We start from the raw sequence: 20,668 nt of genomic DNA on the forward strand, positions 1-20,668 counted from the left end.
ATTCTCCCCTAACCTGAGACAGGCCAGAACACACCGCTCCTTCTTCCCCTCTTGCTTGACGCTGACAGAGAGAGCATGCCCTTTGAGCGTCTTGACCCCAGCCAAGCCTTCTGCCCCAAGGGAGGCCCTTCTAGCAACCTGTTTCACCCATCTTGACAGGCCCTGCCCGCTGCGTCCTGGGAAGCAGGAACGGGCGGGTCTGCAGCCAGCCAGAGCTGGAGGCATGCCAACGGCCGGCGTCTCCACCAGTGGTAGGGCTTCACCCCTGCCCAGACAAGCGGCGGGGACAATGTAGGAGGCACGACCGTCGGGACTGTGGTGTCTAGGCAGTTTAGGGGCCAATAGCCACGTGAAACCTTCTGGTTTGTAAGCAAGCTCTTAATATGATCTTTTAGGGATGATGGCACCCTGTTTCTGCTCATTGACTGTGCCTTTCTTTGTATGATCATGAAATCAGCTTTATTCTTTTCTTTTTTTAACCATTGCTTTGTCCAGAATTCTGACTTAATTTATATTTTTCTTGATTGTGAGTCTGATTTTTACATGTTTTGCCTTTAGATTTAAATCTGGACAAGTCCCCTAAACCAGCCTCAAATACTTTATGGGACCCAGTGAGTCATAATTTTTTTTTTCCTTCGGAAAATGCAGAGCTGGAAAAAACCTTGAAAATCTGGCACCAAGGTCACTGCAAACAGGCAGCAAACAGGAGGAACCGTGCCAACTGCTCTATTTCACGTGCACAGATTTAAAAACTCGCTTAAGTTTGGGGCCTGCCTTTAAAAATTGGGTGAGTTCACATTAAAAAAGAATCCAGATTTCCAGCTTCCTTGGAACAATCAGGTCTGCTGGAGTTGTCGCTACTTGGGTACATGGGTTCATGCGTACCTTCAACAAATATTTACTGAGCATCTGCTACGTGTCGGCCACCGAGTACTGACCATGTCCCTGGAGTGAGCACGGTTGGAATCTCGGTGTTTGTGGAGCTGGTGTCAAGCTTTCCACCAGGCGCCTGTGGCCTGCCTCATCATCCTGTTAAGACTGGGTTCCTGAGATGGTCCAGGGTGCAACCTCCTTCCGTTCCAACCTCCTTGATTTACAGATGGAGAAACTGAGGCGCAGAGCGAGAAAATGACTTACTGCGGACCACTCAGCAGTCGCTGGTGAACTAGAAGTCATGCTCCGACTCCCATTCCCAGCTTCAAGGCCACTCTTGCTGCCTCCAGCCGAGGGGAACCAGACCCTATGCATAGACCCAGTGCTTAAATTCATGTTACCAGTGATTACCAGCAGCTCCTGTAGCTGCCCGGGGCTCATCAGCGTATCACTAATCAGACCCCAGAAAGTTACCACTTCAGGAACACTGTGGCCTTTTTTTTTTTTTTTTTTTAACTTCCTTTGATCATATACCACCGGGCTTATCCACCTCAGGCATCCCCGTCCCGAACGCAATCATTTCATCGATGCGTGGTTAATCGTCAGCGATCTTTGATGCTGTTTGGTCTTCTGCCCCACTCACCTGTTGGAGGTTAGCAACCTCACTGGCTCTGACCCTCTTGGCTGTCTCCCTCTCGGGGGTTTCTATGCTGAGTGAGGATGAGAGACATCACGGTCTTTTCAAGGTTTCCTTGGCAACATGTAACTCAGATGCCACGCCTCATGCGTCTTGGGCTACTGGTGCTCTTTCTTCAACCACACTTGTGTCTAGAGCGTGTCCGTGACTTTCTCGGGTGAACTGCCCCCTCCTCAGAGCGGATCCTGACTCACATCCCCGATCAGGTCTGTATCTCCTCTCTCCTCATGGTATTTCTTCTGGCGCTGACCCCTCTCTGAAATTCTCGTTTGTTTATGTGGCTACTGTCCATCACTCTGGCAAGAACGTACGTTCCATGAGGGTGAGGACCTTGTCCCGCTCAAGCCTCAGTCCCCAGAGCCTTGCACAGTGCCTACACCCAGCAGATGCTACCCGGAGGGCTGACGAGCAAACACGGGCACTCACGCTCGCTCTCCAGACCTCCTCTCCCCCATCACGAGGACGTCATCTGTCCAGGAGTGGTGTCGGGCTGTGACCTGGAGCTTCCGTAAAGAAGGAGGTGAGCTGTGTCTGTCAGGTGAGCTGTGCTTTGGAGTTTCCAAAAAGAAGAAGAAAAAGGAGCAAATATTTAAAAAGCCTCGAGTCTGGGACTGTTCGGACCATCTATGGCACATGTAAGAAACGACCCCAAACCTCAGTGGCTGAAAACAACAATCGCTTGATCTGCTTGGGATCCTGTGCATTGGGAATTCAGGCAGGGGTCAGCCCGGGGGGTCTCCTGCTCTGTGGGATGCTGGCCAGGGTCAGTCACTCAGAGGCACTCGGACCATGTCTGGCCTGGACCGGAAGGTCCTTGGAAGCTCCATCACATGTCCGGTGCCTCCGTCATGAGACCTCTCTCTCCGTGGGCTTCCTGACCACACAGCGGTCCCGGGGAGTCTTGTATGGCCGCTGGTTTCCAAGAAGGGACGTTCATCACGTGAAAGCAGAAGCTGCCAGTCTCGAGGCTCAACCTCAGGAAGTCACACAGCACAACCTCAGCGTCCATATTATTCAGACAAGTCACAAGGGAAGCCCTGACTCAGAGGGAGGGGCTAGAGCTTGACCTCTGGATGAGAGGAGCAGCGAGACGTGGAAACCATATTCACCACAGAGACGGATCCTTTCCCAGGCCCTGATCGAAGGACCTGGATTGTTATGCTCCAGGCACATGGGGTAGGGCCTCACCCAGTGCCACTACCTTGATGATTATGATTATTCACGTGGAACATAGGCCAAGTGATGGCTAAGCTATAAAGGATGGGCTTATTGAGCAAACTCACACGAAGGACAAAATTGACAGGGAATGTCAGCCCGACTTAAAAGAAAAGCATCTCCTTATTTGTAAAAGAGCTTAATAACTGGGCTAGCTACACCCCTTTTGGCTGCCAAGAGACTTAGGACACATCAACAAAGGAGAATTGACTGGAAGGACTGGAAGACTCAGAGAACCTCAGGGAATCCAAGATAAGGCAGAGCCACCAGATCCCGGGAGGGACAACCCCAAGGACTCGGCCATGGCGGTCTGGGGACCGCTTTTCTAGCTTTTGCCACAACCGAAACATCACTCAAGACTCTGGGTCCTTGTTACTCCATTTTCGGGAGAAGAACTCCTTGCCCTCTGATCAGTGACACTATCAGTCCCAGCCTGAGGGGCAGAGGCACAGAAGACAGCCTGGTGTGTTGGGGGAGGAAGGGTCATTGAGAACCAGAGGCCGGTGAGACTCTGTCCTCGTCAGCTTGGGCTGCTTGAGCAAAGCACCACAGCCTGGGGGCTTAAACACAGATGTTTATTTTCTCATTGCTCTGGAGGCTAGAAGGCCAAGGTCAACGTGTCAATAGAGTTGGTTTTTTCTGAGGGCCCTAAGGAATCGATTCATTCAAGGCCTCTCTCTTTGGCTTGTAGATGGTCGTCTCCTCTAGTGTCTTCACGTGGCCTCTCCATCTGTGTGTGTCTGTCCCAGTTTCCTCTTCTTATAAGAACACCCCTTGCACTGGATTAGAGCGATCCTAATGACCTTGTATTAACTTAATTACCTCTTTTAAGATCCTGTCTCTAAATATAGTTCCATTCTGAGCACTGGGGGATGTGGGTAGGACTTCAGGAGGCGACGGCGGGGCAGGGCTGGGGCTGCCACACAGTTCAGCCTCTAACCCATCCCCACCTGAACTTTAGTGTGCACGTTGAGTGGTGACTCCACATATCCACTCAGGGCATGAACAGGTTAACTACTTGCATAATGAGGCTTTCTGGGGAGACTAGGGCAGGCTCCCAAGATGGCCCAAAAGCAGCTTGAGAAAGGATGGAAGGCTGACTTGGGGTTTTGACGGTGCTTGTTGGGTGGGGCTGGGTGAGGATTCCCAAGCACGGCATGAACTACTGCCAGTGGGAGTTTTTTCATCAACTTGCCCAGAAAGGAGCAGAAAAGGCAAGATGGAGGGACAACACGTAAAAGCCATCAGCAGCCAAACATCATCTATCACAAGGGCCTGCTGTAAATCCTCCACACCCACACAGTCATTGATAAAACCCACTCCTTCCCATTATCCCACAATGCTCCTCAGCCCTAAAGTGCTGAGATCCAGGGGGCTCTGGGCTAAGGGATGCCTGGGTTCATGGGCAGGGGCCTCAAAGCCTAAACTTTGCTCTGGGGTTTACAGAACTGGCCTTGCTTGCAGAAGGGCCTAGAGTGGGCTGGAGCCATGCTGGGGAGAGAGAGTTTGGAGGGCAAAGCTGGCCCTTGAAGAGCAGAAAGTGCTCATCCCTTCCCTTCCCTCTCCAATCAGAATGATTTTTCCCTTCTAGAATAATTTGCTCAGGGTCAGAGAGAAAACGCTCCTCGCTAAGATGATAGCAGCTCTGCAAAATCAGAGAAAGGAGCCAAACATCCTTAAGTCAAACCAAAGTGGGTTCAACCTAGATGTCATCTCCTCCATGAAGCTTGCCCTGGTGTCACCCTTCCAATCCCTTGCCCTCTGGCTTATGACCTTGCCTGGGGCTATTCTCGTGTTATTGCTGTTCCTGGTCAAACCTTGTCTCCTGCCCCCCAGGGTCAAGGTTTTATCTCAAGCACCTGTGTACCCCTGATTCCCACCGGCGCCGGTCCTTTCCCACTGGCCTGCCTTTCATGTCGTGCCCCCAGGGACACTGCCAACTCTGCATCTCTCATCATTCCATGCTTCATTCTTCTGCAAGACACTGCAGGGCCGCTCTCCTTTCTAGAACCCTGTACTCCACCGCAACCCCTTGCTTTAACTTGGAGTCATCTGCTTAGCTCCTGTCCATTCCTCAGGAAACCCCTCCTAATCTCCACCTCCTTCCCCTGGTGGCAGCAAATCCCTGTACGGTCAATGCCAACTCCTGACTTTCCCCTTCAGAACTGCATACTCATGTGGCTATAGCTGAGTGTTTGCCTACCCTCCCGCGGGTCTGCAAGGGATGCCACAATAATGTTGCTCACAATGATGGAGCTCAGTAAATAGCTAGAATGATTGAGCAAGTCAATACATGAATGCAAGCATCAGTGGGTCTTTCTATTTCTCCTTCAGCCTGCAGTCAGGTCTGAGCTCAGAGGGGAACGAGGTCTGTGGTAGTGTGTGCAGGGCTGTGCCTTTGTTTTCTGAGACCAGTTCTGCTTGCTCAACTGAGACCATTTACTTGCTTTAGACACGTACCGTCCCTTCCTGAAAGAGGAGGCGTTTGGCTAAATGAGCTAGCTTTAATGCTTTTTCAGAATAGCAGAGGAACAGCTGTGCTTTCCTAAACACAAAACCCTTTTTTTCAACCAAAGCCCTGAGTTAAGCATTACAGGAATGCCTGACAGTAGAGACGCCTGTGCAATTAAGCAGTGGTGGCGCGCCCTCTCGTGGTGAAATGTCAAACCGCAGGGACTATGCCCCGCAAAGTCCTTGCTTCCAGTATTGGGTGATTTTTTTTTTTTTTTTTTTTTTTCAGGACTCATTTGGGGGAACTCATGAAAATGCAATTCCTGAACCCACTCTACACCAGCCCCAGGATTTTTATTCAAGAAACTTGAGGGAAAGCCTGTGGTCCTTCGCTTTTAGCAAGTACCTACTTATGGAGGACCCTAGCCCATATTTTGAGGAATGTCAGTCTTAGGCAAAAAGAAGTGAATCCTTCAGTTTCCCAGCCTCTTGTGTGGTCTTACCAGGGAGATGTCTCCATCCTGTGACTCTGAGTGTGGCTTCAGGAATTAGCAAGGTCAGGGTCACAGAGGATGTCTTCCTCAGTGTCTGTCAGTTCCCAGCATCGCCCAGTTAAAGAAAACTGTGGGCACTGGCTGACCGCTATGCAAAGGTTAATCACCCCATTTCTATGAGTAAGAGTCAAAAGTGGAGGCTATCATCTTGGGCTTTGGAATCAGTTATCCCTGGGCTCAACCCCAGCTCTCCCGTGTACCAGTGACCACAAGCAAGATATTTAATCTCTCTTGGCCTTAACTTGCTCTTCCAGTTAGTAGGAGAAAGCATACTTTGTAGGATCCCATGATAGCATAACATGATTAACCCACCCAACACAAGACCCTCACACAGGGCTTGTTCTGGGCTGAGCATCGAACATTAGAGGGAAGAGGACAGACACAGAGGGGAAAATGAATAAAATCCTGACCCTGTTTCCAAAGAGCCCAGAGTCCAGTAGGGACATAAGATGTGGTGGTTTGAATGCCTGCTGTTCTTTTATGCCCCTGAATTTGGGGTGGTTTGTTACTGGTGCTACATAACATGGGTGCATGCGTATCCACCTGGCTCAAAGCCAGGCAGGAAGTGATGAGACAGAGAGGAACAGGAAGTAGACGTTGTGAGTCCCCAGAAGACGGACCAGCCCAGCGGCACCTGGCGGATGTTTCAGACAAGTAACAGGCCTCAGCGCACTGGTCCCCTCTTAACCATAAGGGTGCACGTTGTGTTTATAATTGCCCCCATGGAAGGCCCTTTCTGTGGTCTGAAGGTTTGTGCCCTCCCCTAGTTCACAGGTTGAAATCCTGGCCTCCAAAGATGATGATGTCAGGAGGTGAGGCCTGTGGGAGGTGATTAGGTCAGGACGGTGGAGCCCTTGTGAATGGGATTAGTGCCCTTAAAAGTAAGGCTCTGGAGAGCTCCCTTGTCTTTCGTCATGTGCAGGCACGACAAGAAGCTGCTGTCTGCGAACCAGGAATCGGGCCCTCACCAGGATAGGACGAAGCTGGCCTTGAGACCGTGACCCCACCGGTATCGACAGGGAGGAGGCAGGGGGTCTCCCCTGTAATCCCTCTGCTGGTTGCACCTTCTCCCCACTTCTAAATCTTCATTCAGGCCAATAAAGGATTTAAGCATCAGGAGACCAGCTCTTGACCCCTTTTTGAGAAATTTATGCACAGTAGAAAGTCCTCTGGACTGTATCACTAATAGTCTTTGTGCTTCCATCAAAACCAAGACGGGAAGAGCCTCACTGTTGATATTCTGTATGTGCACACACCCATTTTTTAAAAAAGACTGGAAGTAAATAAGGTAAATCTAACTGTGACAACTTTAGAAATGATTTTTTTTTCTTCTTTAGACTTCGTACGTTCCCAATTTTTCCTAGCAACCATTATTACATTGAACGTCCATTGAAAAACAATGACAGCCTCTTTTGAGGGTAAGAAACTGGCTCCCACTGGAGTCCAGGAAATGAGAAAGGAGTCGGGAAGGGTGAGGAGGAAGGAGAGTTTACGTTGTACACCTGTGATGGTTTGGGATGCCAGGACATCCACAAAGGACTGGGTCTCAAGCTGCAAAATGACAGAGGGAGGGTCCCAAGGGAGTGAGACTCTTGACTGTGGGACAGCTCAGGCCACTGTTCAGATGCTGGGAAAGCAGCTACCCCTTGGGGACCTTGACCCTGCCTCTGCAGCATCCACACATGGAGCAGTGAAATCCATTAGCATTTCTGGGGGCAGAGATAAATGGTCTACCCCCTGCTTCTCCACTTCCACCTTGGACTTCCAGGTCAAGGAACTTGCTGAGATCATTGCTGTTTTCAGGTGCGCACCCCTACCCAAGCTTTGGGCAGAGCCTCTGCTGTCCATTCATTCATTCCTTCACTCATTCATTCCCTGACTTTTACGAGGCATCTTCTATAGGCCAGTCCTATTCTGACAGAAAGATGCAATTGACTGTAACATGATCTGTGGCCCTCTTGGACCTCACAGACAATGAATGAGAAACTCCTGGCATTCTGGGATATACCTTGCAAAGTTTTCACACTCCTTATGCTCATGCAGAGGCCTGGGGATAAGGAGCCAGATGCTGGGTGGGAGTGAGCTCTGAGCTAGTGGCCGAACCCGGCCTGCCACCAGTGCTGCCGGCCATCGGTCCCTATCCTCCAGGCTCTCAGGCAGTGACTCCTTTAAGGATCTCAAGGTCATTTTTACACTTGCATTTTGCGGGATGCTTCCTGTGGGAGCAAAGGGCTCCTAGCACACAGGGAACCCACGGGCTTTATGCAATTCAAGAAACTCCCTAAATTGTAAAATTTGAGAGTATGTGCATGTTTTAGAGAGAGAGCCCAGGGCTTTCTTGAGATGTCAGGACCACAATGCAAAAAAAGTTAAAAACACGGATTTAGCTGTATTTACACATTTAGGGATAAGTGAACAGTGTACAAACTGTTAAAGTAAGACGACAATAACTCCCACTTACATGACACCCTTGTTGCCGACACTTACTCTAAGCACTTTGCAGACACGAATTTGTTGACGTCTCATGACAAGCCTGAGATTTGGAACAATGTTTGCCCTCGGCTTACAGAGGAGAAGCGGAGGAAGTTAACGCAGCTGGTGGCGGGGCCAGGACTGAGGGCCCGCAGTCCCTGAGCTTCGCCTCTGCAAGAATCCAGGAGGAAAGAAGGAAACAAACACCATTGAGCGGGAGGGGGAGCCCAGCACATTTGGGGATGCCCGTTCCCCTCACGTCTGCCTTTCCGATTAGTGGTTGCTCCTGATTTGAAGGGAGAGTGAAGTGAGTTTCAGAGAGTGGAGTATTTGCCCCGGGTTCACCAGCTCAGCAGAGCCGTGTCTGTCTGACTTCAAAGCCCAGCTCTGTCCAGACCATTGCAGGGGCAGAGTCCAGGAGCCAAAGGGCAGTCCCCATGAGCTCACACTGGGTTCAGGGCACATGTCCTTCCAGCTGTCCCAAGCACACACTGTCCCCCCGGAATCTGCTTCATCAAGCTGAAACTCACTGCAGAAGCCAGGCTAAGGAAGGAAAACCCAAGTTGCAGATTTCGGAAAGGGAATAATTGATTTTCATGCTCAAGAACCCATCACCATCTTGCCTTCATTCGTTTACTCAGTGACTATTGTTGGAGCCCCTACTGTGTGCCACATGTGTTCTAGCAAGTAGGTTGCTGCTGAGAACAAAACCAGAGCTATTATTCGAGAAGAACAGCAGATTTCTCCAAGCAGACTTTGAAAGAACACGGGCTTTGCTCTAACCCTGGAATCTGAGCTGGCAACTTCTCTGTGCTTTTGTTTTCTTATCTGTAAAACGGGATAAAGACATTCCTCCTGGGGTGTGTGTGCACGTGTGTGGTGACAGAGGAGGACGCAAGTGGGTAATGGGTTTTCACTCTTACCTGGCATGGCACGTTCCTCTCTTGCCCTGGTATTGACGCATATCTGTCGTGTGAACTTGGACGTGGCCCCTGAACTTCTTGGAGCCCAACTACAGGCTGGGATGGAGACCTCAGGCCAGCTGCCTCCAAGCCTGTGCTTGTACTGCCCCTGCCACTGCTCTGCCCAGCTCTGGGCTCCCAGCCCATCTTGGTGCTCAGTGGTACACATTCCAATGAAGTCAAAGCCCCAAGCTCCTGCAGACACATTCAGAAAAGCCAACTAACAGAATCCTGAATGCCAAGGGCATCTCATTCAGGACATAAAGGGCCACATTTCTTCCACCCCCATCAGGCTTAAGAAACAGCTATATGTCACCCCCTATTCAACTGCCCCCGAATGGTCCAAGGGTGCCAGGCTCACCAATCGCTGTACATAAAGCAGCTTCGAGATCCATAATTAAAAAGGAAGTGTGCAGTTGGATTCCTGGCCCATGGAGGGGTTTGTTTCTACCCCATGCCACCCCTGCTCCTGGGTTGCATTGTCCTCGAAGGCCAAAATGTGGCATCTCAGAGGGTTCTGTCACTGACTCATGTACCTTTAAAGCTGGAAGGTGTCTGGGCAATCACATAGTCCAGGATTGCAAACTGAAGGCCCATGGAAGGATCTAACCCCTCCTAATGGGTCCTGATGATTGCAGAGAGCTAACCCTCTCTAGTTCCTCATGCCCACCATTCCTCATTATGTCACCCTGGAAGCAGCCTTACCAGGTTTGTGAAGGCACTGGGGTTCACTGCCCCTAGTCTGGTCCACCTCTTCATTTTATAAGAGGTGGTGGTGGATGGGATGGGGGGCCCAACAAACCCAGAGAAGGGAATAGATGTGCCTGAGTTCACATGGCCAATGACAGGCACCGTGCAGACCACATCTACTAACGAGCCCCCTGGGCCTCAGGGAGAAGGATGTGCCTGGTAAACCTCAGTGCATGACATAAACAGCCAGGGGCGAACTCTGTTGGAGTCCCCCTGGAGGGAGGGGGGTCATCCCTGAGAGGGTAGAGACAGCTTTCAGGGGAGTTTCTCTGTGTCGAGACTCCATGCTGTACCCGTAGATCTGTTCATTAATAATTACCTAATAGGGGAGGTGGCAGGCAGTGCTGGTGGAGCTGACAGGTTCTGCCAACCTTCCTGGGCTTCATAAAGCCAGGCCATGTTCCTCGGCTTCCTGTAGCACTCAGACAGCTGCCTCGGGGGCCATACCAGGACTGACCGTGAGTAACGCTCTGAGGGCCACAGTTGAGACTTGAAAGGGAGGGTGATAATCATCGCAGTTTGCCCAGGACTGGGGCTTCTGGAGCATAAGAACTCCAGTGCTAAGACCAGGAATGACCCAGAGGTGACACCTCCTAGCTGGAAAGACCCTTAAGTGTGATTGCACAACCTTCTCATTGCACCAGTGGGGGAACTGGTACCAGGCCCAGAAACAGCCTCATGCAAGGCCACACCTGACTTAGGACCCAGGTCTTCTGGCTCCTGATCCAGGTGCTTTCAGAGGGTGCCTGGCAGAGTGGAATTCTGGGTAGCTTGCTGCAAAGCCAGAGAGAAATACGTGTGAAGGTTAGGGCAGGAGAAGGTATTATAGCTTGGTAGGAAGCCATGCTTTGGGGATGGGTGTGAAGTTGGTGCGTGAAGTGGTCACTCCAACTCTTAGGTGGGAAACAGAAGAGAAGACCAGGTAGGAAGCAACAGTGGTCTAAGTCAGGGCTCAGCAAACAGTGGCTTGTGGGTCAAATCTTGTCCACTGCCTGTTTTTTTTCTTGCCCCTGAACTAAGAATGCAAGATATAACATAAATATAAGATATAAAAATAAATACAAAATTTGTAAATGGTAGGAAAAAATTAAAAGGAGGACAATATTTTGTGACCCATGAAAAGCATATGAAATTCACATTTTATTGTCCATAAATAAAATTTCACCAGAACCCAGCCGCACACAAGCATGCCTTGTGGGTGACCTCTTCCCAGCCAACACAGCCAAGCTGGGCAGCTGTAACATGACTGTATGGCCCCCAGAGCCAAAGACGTTTAGTCTCTGGCCCTTTGCAGGAAAAGTTTTCTGACCCCTGGTCTGGGTGAATGACGCTGGAGGCCTGAGTGAGGGTCACAGCAGTGGAGAGGCTCAGGGGTCATGGGAAGACCCTGCCAGACATACAGAAAGATTGAACGAGGTGGGGCGGTGGAGAGCCAGACACAGGTTAGGGATGACAACCGGGTTTGGGGCTGAGAACCAGGGCAGCAGGGCAGATTTGGTGTGGAAAATTGAGCACCCTGTTTTGGGAAGGTGAAATTTACTAGGAGAAGAGACCAGTCCTTTTCCTGGGACTTTGGACAGATCAGTTTTTGAACATCAGAGATCTTATCTGCATGGAGAGATGGTAGGAATGCCCATTCTACTGACCTTTACCGAGATAAGAGGGTCAAACAAAATGGCGTTAAAATGATGTTGTAAACTGTAAAGCACACAACGGGTGTTGGTGGAGTAGAAGTTAAAATAACCTTTGGTGTTTTGCTGCAGTGGGTCCCTGGGATGAAGGAATAAGCATGAATCGTAACAAGAGCTCCAGGCTGAGTCTGGAGACTTTGTGCTCTAGCTCAGACACTTACCAGTTAGGTGATCTGATGAAGTCATTTTTGGAGTCTCTGGGATGAGAAAAGAGGCGAGTGCCTCAAAGAGCTGAGAAGGATGGGAAATGCAGGGGGTGGTCATGTGGAGCAGGCTTTGTTCATCTAAAGCACTGCTGCAGAATATGATCTTTGCCACACTCTGGGAAAGTGCCAGGTGTTTGCTAGCCTCCTGCAGGGTCATCTGCACAAGTCCATGGTGTCACTTATCACGCTGCTCTTGCCCGACTTCTCAGTAGGGTTGAGTGTTCTGTAGGGGAATTGCCTGGGTACTCTCTTTCCTCCTATAGTTGGGAAAGCTCAGAAGATGCATCTTGCCGACCTCCTGCCCTTCCTTCTGGCCGGACTGCTGGTCCTTTGTCATGGTCAAGTGAACCCTGAGCACTATCGCCAGGAACATACGGGCAACCCCCATCAGGAGGCTTCAAGCACAGGTGAGGGCTCCCCCAGCCTCAAGATTGCCCCAGGCAATACAGCCTTTGCTCTCCATTTCTACCACCTGATGGCTTCCCAAAGTCCTGGGAGCAACATATTCTTCTCCCCACTGAGCATCTCTGCCTCTTATGCCATGCTGTCCCTGGGGGCCCGCTCCCACAGCCAGACCCAGATCCTTGAGGGTCTGGGCTTCAACCTTACGGAGCTGTCTGAGCAGGACATCCACCGGGGCTTCCAGCACCTCCTGCACACTCTCCACCTCCCGGGCAACGGGCTGGAGATGCACATGGGCAACGCCCTGTTCCTGAGCCAGGACCTGCGGATCCTTCCGGGATTTCTTAATGACAGCATGACCTTCTATGAATCCAAACTCTTCCTCACTGACTTCCACAATTCTGTGGGTACCACCCAGCTCATCAATGACCACGTCAAAGAGGAAACTCAAGGAAAGATTGTGGATTTGGTCAGCCACCTGAGCACGGACATCACAATGGTGCTGGTGAATTACATTTACTTCAAAGGTAAGACTCGGGGACGCCTGGGTGGCTCAGTTGGTTAAGCAGCTGCCTTTGGCTCAGGTCATGATCCCAGCGTCCTGGGATCGAGTCCCGCATCGGCTCCTTGCCCGGCAGGGAGCCTGCTTCTCCCTCTGCCTCTGTCTGCCTGTGCTTGCTCTCTCTCTCTGATAAATAAATAAAATCTTAAAAAAAAAAAAAAAGGTAAGACTCAGTTTGTTGGTAGATCCTCTAGCTTCTCTCTTCTTCTGATTTGTGGATGGATTAAGTATTTAAAAAAGAGAAAGTGGATGGATGGGGTCAGATAGGGTCAAGCAATCCTTAGCAGATTCACGTGAGAGCATCAGGTATTTAAGATTGTGTAGTATTGAGATTCCTCATGCCTTTAGACATATATTCTTATTTTCTTTGTAACAGTAATGTATGAAATGCATAAGGTGAACTGCTGGGTTCATAGAGAAGCTCTGTCACTTACCAATGATGTAAGCAGGGCAGGTTGTTTGCTTGAAGTAAGGATAATAAGAGTCCTTCCTTCAAGGTTTTGTTTTGAGGATCAAATTATGTGACATTTTTGTGTACTACTTAGAAGAGGATCTAAAGGGATAGGCAAACTGCTGCCCCCAGCCACATCTGATGGGCCATTTGTTTTAGTCAATAAAGTTTTATTGGCATACAACCATGCCCACTCATTTATGTATTGTCTCTGGCTGCTTTCACACAGCCACAGAGATAAACAGTTGCCATACAGCCTAAAATATTTGCCTTCTGGCCCTTTGCAAAAGAGGTTTGTTAATCTCTGACAATTATATATTCTCAATAAATAATTAGAGTAATTGTAATTTATCTAATGATAACAGTGCTCATTTCAAAGACCCTTGAAAACACATAAAGGGGGAGCCTGGGTGGCGCAGTCAGTTAAGAGTCTGCCTTCAGCTCAGGTCATGATCTCAGGGTCCTGGGATTGAGTCCCGCATTGGACTCCCTTCTCACTAGGGAGCCTGCTTCTCCTTCTTCTCCCCACTTGTACTCTTTCTCACTATCTCTGCCCCTATCTCTGTCTCTCTCAAATAAATAAAATCTTTAAAAATAAAAAAATTTAAAAACCACATAAAGATATAAAAAAGAAATAGAAATTACCCATAATCCTACAACCCTAAGACAACCAGTGTTAACTTTTTCACCTAATTCATTCCTGTCTTCTGTTCACACACATATATTAACAGTTGAAATCACAGCATGGGGACAGATTTGTACAGTGTGTATCATCAGTGTTTCATCAGAGGATCAAAGACACCATGATTATTAAGGGAAAGGGGATTGTTATAGGAATTGAAGTCCTTGGTGCAGGTGAAAGTTTGGACCTTATTAAGGATCTGTTTGCCAGGCACATCCAACCACCATGTGGGTCCATGTAGGGGGAACTTTGGAGAGGCCGATGCTAGGCACCTGGTAGTGGCTTAGGGACACATTGCTCTGGAGTGCTAATGTTGGACAATGAACTTGGAGGACAGTATGGACAACCTGGAGGACAGAGAGCTCCACTAGGTCTGTCCATCATCCAATCTTCCTGGAAAGACCTTCATCATGTGAGGGTTGTATTCACATTGACCTCCCAATCTCACAATTGTAACCACCTTGAATCCAGAATGTATAGGGAACAGATTCTGGAAAACAGTCCCAGACTAACAATTCAGCCAAATCAGTCATCGCTTGCATTCTACACATGGAATTATTTATGTACCACTGAAAACCTTTTCAAGAACCTTTTTAATTCTGCAATGACCATAAACTTCTAAAAAGTTGCAAAAATAGTCCAGAGAGATCCTGTGTACCTTTCATCCAGGTTAGATAACATTTCACATAACTGTCATACAAAAACAAAACCAGGAAATTGACATTGGTGCAATCTACAGACTTCATTCAGATTTACTAGGTTTTACATGCATTTGTGTGTGTGCATGTGTGTGTGCACGCACAGCTTTATGCTATTGAAAATGTTATTTAGATCTCACTTTAATGGCTGCACAATATTTTATAGAGCCATTTCAATGTAGAGTACACACCATCAATGTAATTTAAATGTATAGTATACACCATCAATCTACCCAAAGCTCTGAATATAAAGAAGGGTTTGGGTGCTCTCTTCCTGAAAGAGACTTAGCTCCAGTTGGGCTAGTGTTGTCGGCCTGAGAGTGAGAGGTTCCCTAAAAATAGGAAGGAGAGGGCACCTGGGTGGCTCAGTGGGTTAAGCTGCTGCCTTCGGCTCAGGTCATGATCTCAGGGTCCTGGGATCGAGGCCCGCATCGGGCTCTCTGCTCAGCAGGGAGCCTGCTTCCCTCTCTCTCTCTCTCTCTGCCTGCCTCTCCATCTACTTGTGATTTCTCTCTGTCAAATAAATAAATAAAATCTTTAAAAAAAAAATAGGAAGGAGATTGAGATGTCTTACCCAACACTTCAGGATGTAAATTTAGCCCCAGGCCTTACTCTCTTACTCTCACATGGTAAAGGGGAGAACAACTGTGGCTTACCTTCAAAACTGAAAAGTACCTAGAAGAAGACAAACAAAAGATGCATAGGATCTCTGTAGAGAAGATTATCTTGAGAGATATTAGACTTAAATTTTCAAAAGTACAGATATACTATGTTCATGAAAAGGAAGACTTAATATGTAAAGACGTCAATTCTCTCATGAATTAATCTAAATATTTAATGCAATCCCAATCAAAAGCCTAAAAGATTTTTTTTTTTGGTGGCAGATAATAAGCTGATTCTAATCTGTATATGGAGGTGCAAAAGGCCAAGAATAGTTAAGATGGGAAAATTTACCTAACAGAGGGTGAGACTTATCATAAATCTATATTAATTTAGGCTGTGAAGTACAAATAGACTAATGGGACAGAATAGTGAGGCCAGAATAGAGTCCAGAAGTGGCCCCATGGATAGATACAGATAGATACAGAGACCTATGGTATTTGTCAAAGCTGGCATTCCCCGCCCCCCACTGCCATGATGGAACACTGGTGCTGGGACAGCTAGGTACCCACAAGGGGAAAAGAATGGGTTTGGATCCCTCCTTTCAACCAACAGTAAGTTTTTATTCTAGGTGGAGTATAGTCCTTTTTGCAAAAGGGAAGACTAAATCTCCTAGAATATCATGTAGGAGAGTATCTTCATGATCTTGAAGGGAAAGTTGTCTTAAACAAGACACAGAAGTCCTAACCACAAAGACTAATATGTCCACTGCATTTAAGTTAAGAATTTTAATCACCAAAACACACCATTACTAGAGTGAAAAGGCAAGTCAGAGAGAGAGAGACAAGGGATTTACAACTCACACAACTGATAGACAACTAGTGTTCAGAAAGGAATCCTGCAAACCACTAAGAAACAACCCTACACAAATACAGGGGAGGAACATGAACTAGCACTGATGTAACAAAAAAAAAAAAAAGAGGTGGGGGGGACATTTTGTTGGTCAATAAACATACAAAAGATTGCTCAACCTCATTTTTAACCAAGAAAGTACACTACAAAGTCATAATAAGCTACAACTACATAAACATCAGGTTGGCAATGTAAATTAAATGGTAAAGACCTGAGGTGCCTGGGTGACTCAGTTGGTTAAGTGTCTGACTCTTGGTTTCAGCTCAGGTCATGATCTCAGGGTCATAGCGCCAAGCCCTGTGTCTGGCTCCATGCTCAGTGCAGAGTCTGCTTGAGATTCTTTTCCCCTCTTTCTCCCCCATCCCTCCCTGTTCTTGCACTCTCTCTCGCTCTCTCTCTAAAACAAATAAGTAAATAAATTATTTTTTTTTTAATGGTGAAGACATGAAACAACGTTGCTGATATCCTTTTGTATCTCCCATTTTAGAATCTAAATGAGCCCTGAGAGAATCCATTTCATAGCAGGTCAGGTTTTGAAGGACTTAAGTGGTACACCGTGATGAAATAGTAAGGGGGGCATCTCCACAGCTGTGGGAGAGACACTCCCTTGGCTAGACGGTTGGCCTGCTGGTCCCCAGGTGCCCTGTACCTTCTTTCCATCTTCCTTTCAGCTCTGTGGGAGAAACCATTTGTTCCCTCGATGACCACTACCCAAGACTTCCACGTCGATGAGAATACTGTCGTCAAGGTACCTATGATGCTGCAGGACACACAGCACCACTGGTATCTTCATGACCGATTCTTGCCCTGCTCGGTGCTGCGGATGGATTACCAAGGAAACATGGTGGCCTTTTTCATCCTTCCGGACCAAGGGAAAATGGCTCATGTGGAGGAGGTCTTGACTCCAGAGATGCTAACAAGGTGGAACAACTTGCTTCAGAAGAGGTGATCAATGTGACCTGTGGTGTTGAGTCTACAGCATTGCCCTTCAGATGGACCCTTCTAAGGAAGGCCAGTGCCCTACATGGGGGTGTTGTCAAATTATGAAAGAATTCTTACTTGCTTTAAGACTTTCCATGGGTTTCCCTCGCTAATGAACTCTCTTGTTATATCTGAAATACGATTTTTACCCCATTAGTGAAAAGAGAACCAGGCTAGGAGTTAAGATTCCTGTTTCTAGATGTAGCCCTTACAGCACACAAGACTTGGGTGAGGTGACACTGGCTCTCTGAGGGTCTGCCCAACTGTGCAGTGAGTGGGTAGACCTCCCGTCAAGGTTCCTAGCACAGAGGGACTTCAAAAGATTCCATCCACCCATCCAGGGAAGTAGTTTTCTATCACCCTGGGGCTATAAATGGGAAAAATTTATAGATAAGGGTCTCAGATTTATAGATGAGGGCCCATAGATAAGGGCCTCAGTCTAAGGCCACATGTGGATGGAGAATTCGCACAGCTCATGTGACAGAGGAATTCTAGCCAAAGAAATCATCTGGTCCCATGTAAGTGAAAACCATAGGACCCCAACAGAGGTGAAGGGAAAGCTACCACACAGGAAGACTTTATCACCCTAGGCACCTGGCCTGCCCACAGAAAGCCCCCTCTGCTGAAGATGATCTCCCAAGGGAGTTTCTGCAGAGAGCAGTCTTGAGAGCTAAGGGGCCTGGCCTTAAGTCCCTGGAGACACTGGAGCAAAGTCAGATGCAGTGAGTGGGGTCAACTAGAGGGTGCAGTCAAGAGGAGCATAGTGCGCTGGGATACCTCACTTGTGTAACCCCATGCCTCCTTCAGGTATTTTTATAAGAAGCTCGAGCTACATTTCCCCAAGTTCTCCATTTCTGGCTCCTATCAGTTAGATCAGATTTTGCCGAAGATGGGTTTCATGAACCTGTTCTCAAAGGAGGTTGACCTCTCCGGCATCACTGAAGAGCGGAGACTGCGGGTGTCCAAGGTAAGTCATCGTGGCCCTCCATGCCTGGAGACTTGGTAGGGAACTTCTGCCCTTTGGGGACTGCTGGGCTATGGGTATTCTCTCTGTCCCATGTGAAATCTCAGAGCCTGGGTTTCATTCAGCCATCTGCAGACATGGACATCCTGGAACCAGCCCACTCCCATGCTGGCATGGTACTTGGCACTGGGGATCCCACGTTCATCCCCCCGCTGTCCTCAGGGAGTTGTCACAGCAAAGTGGGCTTCACAGATCACAATGCATAGACAAACGCATTGGTAAAATAGAGGGAAGATACCGACGAGGTTGGTCGGGGTGTGTGTATCAGAGATCGCTTCGATAGGAGAAAGAGACCTATGACTTTAGTTAAGAAGACAGAAGTGCATGCCAGGGTAGAGCCTTGGGTTGCAGAGTTGAATTCCAGATCTTCCTCTTATGTCATTGAAGGGTGAGTGAATGTCTGGGTCTGCAAAACAGCCGTAATATATCAACCTTCTAGGATGGTTATGAAGACTTAAAAAGAGCCCTAGGCACATAGTAAGTGTTTAGCTGCTGATAGAAATAGTTATTCTGAGGGGCACCTGGATGGCTCAGTCAGTTAGGAGTCTGCCTTCCACTCAGGTCATGACCCCAGGGTCCTGGGACTGAGCCCTGCATCAGGGTCCCTGCTCAGTGGGGAGTCTGCTTCTCCCTCTCCCTCTGCCTGCCACTTTGCCTGCTTGTGCTCTCTCTCTCTGTCAAATAAATAAACAGAATCTTTTTTAAAAAATGAAACAATTATTCCTATAAATAAGAAGTCATACAGCTCACAGATCTCCCCAGTGTAGACATTCTTGCTGTGGGATCCCCAGGAAGTGGCCTGCAGTGTTGGTCTCCAGTGATCTCTGGTTCGTCCAGGCTTCCCTAAGTTCTGATTCATGTTCTCTTAGAGGTAACCCTTGTGATTTCCTTCCCAGAGTTTTCACAAAGCCATTCTGGAGGTGGATGAGGTTGGCACCCAGGCAGCAGCGGCCACTGGCAGCTTTGTGACCTTTATGTCTGCCCAGCACAATCGCAGAGTCCTTCGGTTCAACCGGCCCTTCCTCGTGGTGATCTTTTCCACCAACAGCCAGAGCATCGTCTTCCTGGGCAAGGTGGTCAACCCCACGAAACCATAGCCCTCCCAGGGCTGCCTATTCTGTTACATGCAGGATGATGTGGCCCAGGGGGGACTCGGTGTGAGCAGCTCTGTGTTTGGAGTGGAGGACACAGAAGATCCTGAGATACTGGACAGAAGCTGTTGGTGAGGGTGAGAGACATAGGTGGTACAAGATAAGTGTGGACTAGACACCCAGCTCTCAGGGCAGATCATCTCACCTCTTTGAGCACCGCCCTGGATAGTGGCAGAAACTCTGCTAGGTGGTTGAAGGGATTAAATACAATGATGGCTATGAGGAAACTGTTTTGGTGCCTTGCACATAGTAGATACTCAATAAATGCATCCCTGTTCTCCATCCTTTTGGGGTTTGCTCTGCCCTGCCCTGGACATGGGGGTGAGACGTCCCAAGTTCCAGTGGCTTGGTAAGGTGTATATGGAAGGGTGGGGGAGCAATGTCGGCAGCTGGCTGTCCCCAGCAGAGCGGACGCCTTATTTCTAGAGCAGGGGCTCTGAAGGCTTTCACTGGGAAAGCATCAAAGTAGTCGCCATAGCAACCTACTGAGGAAGGCTCAGCAAGGCAGGCAGCTCCCCTCTCCCCCAGGGTGGCACAGGCACTGTCCCTTCCTTTGGCTTTGGAGATGGGGCCAGTCCCCCAGGATCAATGGCCAAGGTCACAACAGATCAACACAAGGTCACAACGGCCAAGATGCACAACAGAAAGAAGGAAGAACAGAGGTTGGAGCCTGGGGGCCCGCACTTACATCCTGCTCTTCTGTTGATCAGCTCTGGGCCTCAGGCCAATTTCTTCCCTTCTTGGGTCTGGCTGATATGGACTGACCCAGATGGCCCCACTGAGATGTCTGTACTATGTGGGGTGAATTCTCTGAGCCAGAGTTTACACAGAGTCTCAGAGAAGAAAGCTCTATTCTTCCCACAGGAAGAGGCAGGCCGGCCGCCCCTGGCTGTGTTTGTCCTGAATCTCGGGAATGTGTGGCAAATGCATTTCCCCAGCCGGGCCCTGGGGTGTTCTTGTAGGCCAGGGTGTCAGAGGCCAAGAGTCTTGCAGTCATGAACCCTGATTTCCCCTGGCGCCTAGAGAGAGACAGGCTATGCATCATCTCTAGCATTGAGACGACGGATCCAGAGTCACAATGGTCCAGGCTTTATGGGAGGTGGTCCCCAGCCCACATCATGCTACAGATACAAGAATAAGATCTTGTAAAACCAGGAAACCAATATCTAGGGCAAGAGCTTATGGTGGGAAACGCTGTTGTGGAAGGAAGTTAGAGAGGATGGGAAGGGGAGATTTTGAGGTTCTCTCCCTTGGCTTCTAAAGCACAACCCTGAACTGGACAGGACAGCCTGGAAACAACACTGGCAAAGGAAAGTCCCAGAGGAGGAAGGTGC

The 20,668-nt window shown here is 48.8% G+C and overlaps 1 protein-coding gene across 1 annotated transcript; it reads left to right on the forward strand.

Annotated features, from left to right (window-relative positions):
- Nucleotides 1-10,334: 10,334 nt before the first annotated feature.
- SERPINA4 (serpin family A member 4) lies at nucleotides 10,335-19,616 on the forward strand. Its single transcript, XM_004754749.3, has 5 exons — nucleotides 10,335-10,432; nucleotides 12,135-12,800; nucleotides 16,850-17,123; nucleotides 17,967-18,126; nucleotides 19,080-19,616. Exons 2-5 carry the CDS (start codon nucleotides 12,152-12,154, stop codon nucleotides 19,278-19,280), a joined length of 1,284 nt encoding a protein of 427 aa, XP_004754806.1. The 5' UTR covers nucleotides 10,335-10,432; nucleotides 12,135-12,151; the 3' UTR covers nucleotides 19,281-19,616.
- The last annotated feature ends 1,052 nt before the right edge of the window (nucleotides 19,617-20,668 follow it).

The sequence above is a fragment of the Mustela putorius genome, unplaced genomic scaffold (assembly GCF_011764305.1).
Source record: "Mustela putorius furo isolate JIRA1106 unplaced genomic scaffold, ASM1176430v1.1 tig00000129_pilon_pilon_pilon, whole genome shotgun sequence".
Taxonomy (NCBI): domain Eukaryota; kingdom Metazoa; phylum Chordata; class Mammalia; order Carnivora; family Mustelidae; genus Mustela; species Mustela putorius.